The sequence below is a fragment of the Melanaphis sacchari genome, unplaced genomic scaffold (assembly GCF_002803265.2).
Source record: "Melanaphis sacchari strain LSU unplaced genomic scaffold, SCAv2.0 Contig31_pilon_pilon, whole genome shotgun sequence".
Lineage (NCBI taxonomy): Eukaryota > Metazoa > Arthropoda > Insecta > Hemiptera > Aphididae > Melanaphis > Melanaphis sacchari.
In genome coordinates, this window is record NW_020271193.1 from 425,118 (window position 1) to 437,686 (window position 12,569).

A 12,569-nucleotide genomic window follows, 5' to 3' on the forward strand; every position below is an offset into this window, starting at 1 on the left:
ACAAATAAAAGAAAAAGAAAACGTTATTATATTATATTATCATATATATGTACATAATGATTTCAGGTTTTCCATATGAGTTATGAGAATGATAGCACTAATATTAGTGATTATGTTTGTGAATGTAATCTAAAACGTGTCGAGTGTTTTGCCAATCCATAGATACTTATGATTACATCAATAATTATTGTAGTGATTAGTTATTACTTATTAGTCAATATATTTTTACTTTTTAAGAAAAATGCATCCTTCTAGGAGACTATTCAATCTTTAAAACACCTATTTAGGACATTTAGATACGGAAAAATGTTTAAAACCGTATGTGATTTACTGAAATAATAGTTATGATAGATAACAATTTCATAGCGTAGTTATTATTGTAGTATATTAAAAACTAAATTAAATAGCTTTTAAAAATCCCTAGAAAATTCCATAGTCTTAAAATTTAAAACATGTTTTCGAATACACTTAAATTATCAAAATTTGTACGGGAAACTGTGAAACATCATGTAAGTGTATTTTTAAATACCAGTTAAGATCGCGGTTCAGATGTAAAAATGGTAATAATATTAACACCGTAATATATAGTTAAATATTAATAATAATGATAATTAAATCCCATGTAACAGACTATAAATTGTAAATTGTCGATGAAAATTAGCCATCAATATTTTAATCAGCTGTATCTGTGTGAGACGAGTTTTCTTTGTTAACCATTAGTAGATATATACATATACATAATTAAATATTTAATCGTTTTATTGAACATTTTTATTGTTGAATTCGAGCACGCTTGATAAAGATTAGCCAATCGTAAAATGATTAGCTGATATACGTTTCCGGTTATTAAAACGTGACTCGACGATATAAATGTACATCTTGTAGGTCAATGGTAGATAAGGATTGGTGGGAAGAAAATTTTTTGACAGGGAATCTTTTTATAATTTTATTTATTATAGTACAATAATTTATTCATAGTAGTTAATAAACTAAAAAAAATTAATATTCCTGTTAAAAAAAAATATTTGAAAAAATTATAAATTTGGGCTCATTATGTAAATAATTATAAATAAAAATATACATATTTTCCTAGTCAAAATTTTGATGAAGGACTATAGGTAAAATAGCCTACTAGAATTTTTATTTTATTAAATCAGCTAAACGATTTCCATGCCCATTGCACGGAATGAAATTACACGACCATCTTGACATAGTACCTACTACAAATAATTATAGTAAAATGAAACATAAATATAAAATATATTTTTTGTTTATTTTTGATTATAAAATAATACATATAATATAAATAATATACATAATATATACATAAATAAACTGCAATTTTTTAGTATCTTTCATCTTAACGAAGAACCTATATGCAGTTAATAGTTATTTTATGAATAAAAACAAATAATTAAAAGTAGAGAAGAATAGCTTTTGAAAGTAAAAATAAAGCTATAAAATAATGATAAAAATGAATTGTAGCTGAACTCTAAAAGTAGATTTTTTTTTTTTAATAAAAATTATAAAACTTTATAATATGTCGAATAATTTTATACTTGAGTTTATGATTATAATTTTTTTTTTTAGAATATTATATTGTATATATGCTGCAAGCATATAAATTATCTATTTGATTGGACGAAAAAATAACTATTATTTTAAATTGGTTATAATCAAAACCATCTATTACATTGCAAAAGATTTATATATACTTTTTGAAAATGTTCATAAATTTATGAATCTCATAAAGTTTATACTCTACGACACACACATGCATAGATAAGTTTTTTTAATACATCAGAAAGATAATTATATGTTTAATCTATAAGTTTATATTGACAATCGACAACCATTATGATTAAAAAAAAAAAGTGGTCCAAAAATTATATTGCATGTAAACAAATAGGTACCGCTATACTGTAAATTATGTGTCGAGTGGGTTACTATTATGGATGTGTTAAATCTGAAATAAATGATAAATCATTGTATACAAAATATTATTATGAGTGAAAATGGTCTGTCAAATAATATTACTAAGTATATTTCATGTTTTTTTTTTGACTAATAAGGTCCTAGCTAATAGGATTATTAAACTATATTGCAGTAGGTTGATACAATTTTTTCCAAAAATATTGCATTTATTTTATTTTATTGTTATTTTTTAATTATTAGAATAATATATTATATTTTTTTATTGTATTATACCAACTTATAGGTATAACTCAGTTTTAATAACAAATTTTGTTAAAATTTAAATTTTTTAATGGGTATAAAAAAATATTGTATCTATATATTTTTTATATTTTTATTCAGATAAAAAACAACATAAATGTAATCTTGTATTAAATTTTCCGACATTTATAAAAAAAAAAAAAAATGAAAATTGGACATTTTTATAAATTGCTCAAAATGAGTTAAATTTTTTTTAAATTTTATCATATAATTTAATAATTTGGTGAAAATTTCAAGTATCTACGGTCATTTATTTTTGAATTGAATTACAACAAAAAAATAAAATTCGTTTGGTAAGAAATAGTTAGGTACTATACGGATGAATATCTAATGTTATAAATATTCGAATTTAAAAAAAAACTAATTTGGGTTTCTTGTAGAATTTAATTTTCCAAATAAGTTAAAAAACTTATCAAGAGCCTTGTATTAAATTTTTAAATCCTAGGCATAAGAAAGAAACGTTTTATAAATATACAACTTCAAAATAACTTGTATTTTTTGATGATTTCACAAATTTTGTTTAAATTTGAAATTTGAATCATTATAAAAAAAATATTGTGACTATAGATTGTTGATATTTTTTAATTGGGAAATGAATCCCTTATTAGGGATCTTAAATTAAATTTTCAAGCATTTTTATTCATTCATTTATTTTTTTTATTAATATTACTAAAAAAAAAAAAATCAAAAGTTTGATTTTTTGCTTTTAATTTACTTCAAAGTCAAACAAGATAAAATTTTAGTTTAAAATCACCCTTATAATTGAAAACCGAAGCATTTTATTGACAACTTCTTATATACTCGTACACACACACAAAAAAAAACAAATTATTGTAAAATCATTACATTGATCGCTCCACTCAAAATCTAAAAAAAATATAGTTTTCGGGCCTTTATTTTTGTAAAATTGTTAAGATTGATAAGTGTCAAGATAAACTAAGTGTGTTATACAATATGTATATTATATATATTATACATATGATAGCCTCAGAAGGTAGACTTTTTAGATTCCGTACATTGATGACATACCTACGTATCGGGTGAAAGCTGATCAAGAACAATCACTATGATATATGCTGTATTAAACGAGCATTTTGACGGCGACAATATTTTAAATATATAAGTAAAATACACATACACGGTAAGTAAATAAATAGGTATGTAGTAGAAATGATATAATATATATGAGTTTTAATTTTTTACAAGCTCGTGTATGTGTTCGACGTTTTAATATGCGCATTCACTTTAGAAAGTCTCGATCGACGAAGCTCTTAATAATATATGTATTATGACAGAGTGCAATAACTTAGGTCGTTCAGTTATAGAAATGTTTGTGTTTATGAATTATGTATGAGTTGGATTTTTAAAATCCCTTTGGTAGTTTTGAAAACGTGCATGTGACATTTTGATGGGCTTTTTAATTATTCAAACTTCGACTGAACGTATAAATACGCATAATATGTATTATCAATCGGATGAGCTAGTTATTTGAATTTTATTTATAGGCTTCGGATGATTGTTTACAAAAATGAAAAGGACGTTTTTAAGCAATACAATATAATGATATTTTTCAATGATTTTTCTATTCACGAAAATGTCCTACAACAATACTTGTGTCGGTGCACATGAATAGTTCGTTCTAAATGGTGCAAACACCTGCATATATTCTACTACGACTATATATTATCATAATTGATCATCAGACTAAATGTTTTTGTGTGGTTGCTAAGTACAGACCGGTAGGGACTGATCGAGTCCAAAAATGCTTGTCTTGTCCCTGAGAATAGCAGGTGGTCTGGCCTTGTATATAGAAAAAAACAAAAACACGGTATAACAATGGTGATTTATAAAAAAATAAAGTTTAATTAACATAATAACAAGCGTAGTAAACAGAAAGTTGCAGTATAATTTCGACGAAAGTACATTTTTTTATCTTCAGGAGGAGGTGAGCGGGAGTCGGGACTTCATGCTCCTATTTTACTATTATAATATAATGTAAAATATTATTATACAGAAAACAATATCGATAAAAACTACCGTGCAACGAAATTTTTATGTATAAAATAACAATTATAAAGTAAATATTGGAATATATTTATCGTAGTATGTATTTTGTGACAATTTTAACGATCACAGCCATTATATCGTATATTACATACTACGTGTTAATAAATAATGTTATTAAAAGAGCAATATATATGTAGATACATAAAAGTTGACTAAAAGTATTGGAAGAAGTATAAATAGTGAAATATAATAATTTATAGAAGAATAAAAAGCTCATGTTTGTGGAATTAATGAGTGAGGGTGCAAAGTTTGTAAACATACACAATTATAATTTTTTTTGTTTTGTTTTTAATCAATATCGATTATTTTCAAACTGACGATACAGTTGATACGCACCTATAAGTGTTAGAGCTCAAAAATAATAAGTATATACCTACGTGAAATTTATGTTTGCAATAAAATTATGTCAATAACGGCAAAATGATTAGGAGGGAGTGGTAATAAAGAATAGTAGGGTCGAGATGTGTTTCTCAGAGGTTACCAACTATATAATGTAGTATAATATATAATATTAAATAGGTATCTATATTATTGTATTGTGAATCAGATATTATAGAAATATTTTCGTTTTGTCTTAAATTTAAAAAATCGTCATTAAATAAAACATTTTATAATGCGATGGAGTAATTTAAAAGGACATAGTTGACGGGTATTGGGTTTAAATTGATAAATGTTGGAGGAGGGTTTGTTAAGAGTCGATGATCGAAAATAGTTATTTTTTAAAAGTTAAATTCTTCTTGGCTGCCATAACAGCGCCAGCCATCAAGCTTCGTCTGTGTCCGGGTTGCAGCTGAAGGTCTATTGGCTGTTGCAGGTCTTCGTCTGGGGTTTGACTGGGTAACACTAGGGGTTGTCCAAACGGTCTCGTACCCGCCGCGTACTTAACCTGTTCTGTGTACGCGACAGGTAACGATAAGTAAAAAAAAAAAAAAAAAATATAAAAAAATAAAATATAAATAAGTAAAAATAAATAAAATAATCGATAAAAAAGAAAAGTAATTATAAATGATTTGAAGTGTGTACAAAAATATTATTATAAAATAATAAAAAAAATTGCGCTCAGAAGAAACAAAATTATATAAATTCGTACTTTCGGGTAACGATATCGATCGGCCTTGTGTTTGGGACCTGCCACCGAACATGGTAAAGCTCTTGACGCCGCCGAACAGTCTCCGCCTTCTGGGTGCTGCCGATTCCGGGAGTCTGCAGGAGGCCGAAGACGTGCCGACGACGTGTGATTCCGCTAGGATAGGACAATCACGATCGCGACATGAGAAATTCGCAATTTTTCCGAATGGTTTTTATTTTTATTTTTTAAACATATAGGTACACTATTATTGTGCTATCTGAGGTACTGAACCATTAAAAAGCCAAAATAAAATAAAACAATAACAATTTTAATAATAATACCTATTGGCTATGTATAGGTAGGTACTCCTCGAAGAAAAGGGTTGCATATACCTACACATGTTATCGTAGGTATATACATATTTATATGTATGTATGTATGTATATATATATGTACACATACATACATACATAATTATATATTATAAACTCCTGCAGATAATATATTTATATATATATTATATATATATATATATTTTACCGCATATAAATGTACTATATATGTATTCGAATTATAAAAGTATTAAAATAATTAAAGATCATAATATTAATATAATATAAAAAAAAAAAAGAGTTCAGCTTGCCCAAAGTCGAGAAGCGTTGTCATGCAAGGTTCACAATACATCAATATAATAATAATAAGCGCGACAGGTCGTCGCCGTCGCCGTATACAGTGAATGTAGTATTTACAGCAAAAATAGGCTAATATCATTATCTTAAACGTCGGCAATATTGATATAAATATCATATAACGTTAAGCGTTAAACAACATAACAATTTATTACATGTTAATGACATGTACATTGTACATATTATTGTATACTTCCGTGTAACGCGTTCAAACGGGAAGAATTGAACATTTTTAAATTTTTAGTCGTCAATCGATGTTGAAATTATTAATTTTGCAATTGCGAATATGATAATAGGTACATAATAATATTATTAATTATTATAATATTATATTGAGTGTTATAAGTGTAGGTGACGCGTTTTGGACAATTCGACGATTTAAACGTGCAATCGCAGAATCTTCAGTACGCGCCACCCAAGCGAATTAATACATTATAATATAAATACAAATGCCAGTAATCTACGGCAGTGATCTAGAAAGAGAGAAAACGATGCAAACATACAGACAGGCAGAGAGAGAGAGAGAGAGAGAGAGAGAGATAGTGATAGATTAAGACGATAAAAAACTATTACTAATAAATGCATGCAAAAATACGGGATCAAGTCCACTCGTAATAATAACGACTTGGTCTAAGTCGATTCGTTACGTGTGTGGACGCGTACACGTACATACACACACACACACACACACACACACACACACACACACACACACACACACACGCACACACATACACACACACGCGCGTACGCGCGCGCGGCCGTGCAGACCTGAGCTAGACGCGATTGGCGGCGACGTGACGTTCAGCGTGGTCCCCGGTCTACCTAAACTGTTCGGGTGCTGCGGGTGATGTTGCTGTTGCTGCTGTTGCTGAGATGGCGACGATCTGGGCAGTGGTTCGGTGGGCGGTCCACCGACGACGATTTGTTGCTGTTGTCGCGCACTGGAAGGGCCGCCTGGCCTAGGTGAAGTGCGGATCTCACCGGCTTGTTTCAACACTTGGTACACTTGGTCGACTGGTTGTCCTGCGCCATCCAGCTGCTGAAGGCTGCCGCCGACGGCACCACCACTTCCACTACCGACACCACTACCGCTACCACTGACGCCGCAGCCGCCACCACCGATACCTCCAACAACACCACCACCTCCTCCACCACCACCAGCACCACCAACGCCGGCACCGCCACTACCACCGCCGCCGTCCGCACCGGGAATTACTGCGCATACGGGTAGAGAAAAAGAACAAAAAAAAAAAACAAAAAAAAAAAAAAAAAACAATAGGCACACCACAAACGTCCACGAAACAACATAATATACACGCATATACATATATATGATATATGAATTCAAACAAAACTGAAATAATAAAAAAATAATAAAAATTTGCAAACATTTTTTTTGTGCAATTTTTCACACCACTCCGTGTATATTATATAGGTATACAATCGAAACACTCGTCAAAAGCAAATTCATAAATTATAAACGTCGAACATGATATTTTACATTATTATTATTATATATATATATATATATATATATATATATACATATATACGATGAGTTCAAATTTAAAATAAAATATCGTTCATTACAAATCTATGTTGTGTAGTAAGTCGTTTGACTCTGTGTTAAAATCACATTACATGATAGTAAACACGTGATATTATTATTACAAGGAACAGATATTTATATAATATCAATACTGTATTCAGTTGTTATTATAATATCGCAAAGATATTTTCGAGTTTTTTGAATTCATGATCTATGTACTTATAATGATCGGTGGATTACGATTGCACACGTTATACCTATCTTTTTGGCTATACGATTGCGCGCAATGCCAGAATAACAATGGACACAATTTTAACTATTTAAAGGCGTACGATTGCGCGTGAAATTGGGTGCGACATTGCCAAATTTTTTATTAAACAAAAATTAAGTTTTATCATAATTTTTTTCTAATATTTAAATACAGATACAAATATTTTAAAGCTCGATACCTATTCAAACTATGGCCAAATATTTAAGTACATTTTCTGGTGATTTAATTTTACATAATCTTTGTGTTGCTTACAGATAAATTACATTTTCTGTAATTCTTTTTACGATTTTGGTTTTCTTTGGAAATGATTGATAATTTGATTAATGTTTTTTCCTGAGTTTATAATAGTGTAGTTATAAAAACAAATATAGGTGGATGAGCGATATTAAATTGTGCGTTACATGTACTATGGAAACTTTCAACCCGGTCTGTAGTTCTAAAAATAAATAACATATTATAGTAAACAAAATTTATTTTTTAAAACTCTTATTAGCATGGTCATAGTATAGATATTTATACGTGTATGGGAATTTATAATAAAGACAATAATTCTAATCTATTATAAAAGTATGATTTAAAACTTAGTATGATATAACTTAGTGATGTGAAGTTTGTCTGGTATCAAAAATAATAAGTAATAAATAATCTACTATAGTATTGCACTATTAACCTATATATTTGGCAACGTTGCTTAAAAGTAAAAATAATATAGCGCGCGTAATTATACGCCTAAAAAAGTACCGCCGATAAGGACCGCGCGCAATGGTATTGCGCCCAAAATAATATTATGATCGTTTTCTACAAAGAAATCCTGTTGTTTAATGCAGGTAAGAGGTAAGTGAAAACTTTATGAATAATAGATAAATAATATTTTAAAGTTATTATATATAATATATTCAGTAAAAAAAAAACATTAAATACCCAAAGCATATTATTCTTATTTGTAATATTATTAAAAAAATATCTCATAAAATTATAGTATAAGACATAAAAAACTAATTACTCGCTTAATAAATATATTTTAAATTTATAATTTATTTGTATTTATCTGTAAATAAAAATAAAGTATTGGCTATATTTTGTTTGTAGAAACCATTAAATACATGGATATTTTGATAGAATTATATGCACGTTTGTGGAATAAAATTATTTATTGATAGTTATAATTAGAAAAAAAATATTGAATGTATTATTAGATGGACAATTACTAGACAATTATACGGCTCTACTAACACATAAATTATATGTATTTTAAATTAAAACTATATATTATTTTTACGATGATTTTATCATATTTACATTTATAGATACAATTTAATAATAACATGATAACATTTAAATTTACCTATGGTTTGGTAAGAATTATTTCTAAATAGGTAAGTAAATTAAATGTTTTATACAAATTTAAGTTTGTTACTATATATATATATATATATATTTTGTAAATGTTAAATTGAAAAATTTAAATACAAAATATTGAGCGAATTCAACTTTTATTTTTATGGTATCACTAACACAGGCGGGTTTAGTTAAAAAAAATATATATCTGATTAAATATTGTTTTTTCAAAACTAATAAATTATTAAAATAATTTTTAATTTAACTACATGCCTATCATATCAATAAATTTTTAATGATGCTGAATCAAACGTTAAATTTATAATTTTATGTTTTAATCATCGTTGTACAAAAAGAAAATAATTAATACGGAAAAATATAAAAATAAATATACTTGTATAAATATTTTTATTTTTTTATTAGTTAAAAGAAATATACAACTACACACAATTTTGTTCAATTATTAATGATGTAAGTGGTATAGGTACATATCGTGAATGAGGCGCGATATAGGAGGGCTCCCAATGAAGCTACCTACTTAAGGGAATTGTATAAATATTTAAAAATAATGTTTATTATGATGTGTCTGTTATAAAATTTATAATCGGCTTTTAATAATTATAAACTATTTGCGATTAATTATCATAGTTGTGTTATTTTAAATTTTATGATTAGAATATTTAATCATTTTAACTTAAAATTATATTATTTTAGAGAGCACGAAATATATATTTTAAGATTATAAGATACAAATACGGAATTTATACAAAATCAATATTCTTGTGAGCGTTATTAGAGTCTTCCTCGACTCATATGTAATCTAAATTGTAAAAATTATTAAAATGGTGTCAAAATATATAGTTTTTTAAATCATTGTAATTGTAAACAATTATTACGAAACATATTAATATGTATTTTACTTATTGGTTCGCTTTATTATATTTTGTTGAAGATTTCCACAAACATTATTGTTTTTTATCATCAAGAGATTTGAGAATTTTTGGTATATTGAAAAATATTACAAAACATAATAACTGTAATATAAATTTATGATGATGAATATGATCTATTTATAATTTGATTATATTTAAAAAAATATTAATATTCACTGTCTAGTGATCGGAAAGTGTAACTTGTAAGTTGTTTTAAAAAAATTTATAGCTATCTGTTTTTGTAAAACATATTTTATACGTTATTTTTAAATTTAAAATAGAATAGTTTTATGTATCTATCATTGTACATCAAGTATATTGAAATTATACTAATTTTTATAGATTTTATGGAAAATTTATTTACATAATTTATCGATATTATTTAATAGTGTGATATTTTACCGAAATTGGTTTTAAATCTATTTTTCTGTTTTTAAATCCTTTTCAATATTCAAAATTTGGTTAGAGAAAATAAAAATTAATTCGTTGTCACAAAAACGTATATGCTTACAAACGGGTATTATATCTTCAATGTAACGCATATTCATCCATAATAATATTTTATTCTTATTTTCACGAAGATTGACGGAAAAATCTCATTTTCTAGGAATTTGAATATTCATGAAAGTTAGAAATTTCAATAAACATCTTAGGTTTGCAAATTATAATATGTTTGTATTTATTCAGCTACAAACAGAAGAAAGTAAAATTAATGGAATAGTGAAAAGCATGTAATAATACAAATTATATACAACTTCATTATGTATAATTAAACGTCGTCATTAGGTGTACGCGTACATTAATTATTTTCTTTATTCTTGATTTATCAGGTTTCTAACATGGTGTATATTTTCTTCAATAAATAATTGAATTATGAATAAATCGTTTTCGAATCGCATGAATTATGTTGGTTAATCAAAATTAGTTGTATAATATAGTAAGCTTAAATGTGTCGTTAAGATAAGTTAAACAATCTATACCATAATTGTGATTCATTGAATTTTGAAAACTCATTAAAATATATTTCTTATGTTAAAATTTATAACACGTCGTATTCGTGTAAACTCGTTATTATTTAATGGTTTTTGATTTTTTTAGTTACATTTTCATTATTATAGTACACAAAAAATAGTTAATAACATTTTAAAATAATTGTATTATCTTATAGCTATAATTAAAATATATTATATGACAGTAATAATGTAGGTAATAGACATGTTTAGTTAGGTACAAAATATAATGAATTATATTATTATTTGTTTTACAAACGATATATTTAAGTGAATTTAATTATTATAGCCGCTCAAAATAAAACACAGGAGACATGGTAAAAGCCTGTATGGCCCTTGCATATTAATATTTTTATTATTAATTAATGTTAACATTACCCGACAAATTTCAAGTCCCAGCTATAGTTGCCATACTATGACAACTGTCCTAAAAAATCCAAAACGGTCCTTATTAGGACCAGCTTTTAAACGACTTCAATAAATATCAAAAGATACTTAAATTTTAGAAGCAATACTCTACAAGATATATTGAAAAAAACGCATATAAAATTAAATGCGTCTAAGAGATTCACCGAAATGTCCGAGACAAAAACAACATCTGTCAGGAAATAAGGGTAATGAAGTTGGCAATAGAAATATCACATTAAAAATACGGGAGTACGATATTTATAAAAGATAATTTAATCATTCAACAAATTACACAGAAACTAACGGCATAAAAATCCTCATATTATAATTTAAAAATTGTATGGTCACATTATATACAAACCGTTTAATGTCATATTTAAATTTATAAAACCAAAAAATTTCAAAAATCAATGAAGTAAATTCGTAATCAGAGGTCACAATTTTATAGGACTATAAAGAAATGAATGAAGGCGGAAAAGAAGCGAATGACCTTACATTAGAACACGAATAAAACTACCATTGTCATTGAACAGTGACATATGGATAAAAGGGTAACCAGGCATAATTTTTGTGATTTTATTAAACAGCTATTAAACAACAGAGAAATCAAAGTCCAAGTACCAATACCAAATTCTTAATATAGGACAATAACATATCAGATAAACGCCATCATACGCTCAGAAAACGCAACGATTATAATACGCTAAAATTTTAAGACATAACTGGACATAAAAATAAACGAAATCATTCAAAATATCTAAAAACCATGGTAAACTCACAATTCTAATTATATTTCAAATATATCTATATCATAGCAAAATAAACTAAGAGGACGTAGAACACATTAAATCTTAGGAATGAGAACTAAAAATCAGGAGCTACAAGAAGACTACTTCAGAAAATTTAACGATGACCTTTTAGCTGATAAAACAATTACCACAGAATAATCATTGGTGGAAAAATTATCAGAAGCATGATGATAAAAATGGAAATAAGTA

General features: G+C 26.8%; 1 protein-coding gene across 14 annotated transcripts in view; it reads right to left on the reverse strand.

Moving 5' to 3' along the window:
- Positions 1–12,569, reverse strand: part of LOC112596436 — a 285,374-nt gene that overhangs the window by 23,693 nt on the left and 249,112 nt on the right. For 3 of the 14 annotated variants that reach the window (XM_025342112.1, XM_025342111.1, XM_025342110.1), the window contains 3 exons: positions 6,832–7,278; positions 5,393–5,545; positions 3,973–4,035 (listed from right to left, as the gene is read on the reverse strand). The exons of 1 other annotated variant lie outside the window; for it this stretch is intronic. In XM_025342112.1, coding sequence (XP_025197897.1) covers positions 3,973–4,035; positions 5,393–5,545; positions 6,832–7,278 — 663 coding nt within the window. Of the gene's footprint in view, positions 1–3,972; positions 4,036–4,055; positions 5,194–5,392; positions 5,546–6,831; positions 7,279–12,569 lie in introns of those variants that run through there. 10 more of the 14 variants (XM_025342119.1, XM_025342115.1, XM_025342113.1 and 7 more) reach the window with 6 other exon arrangements.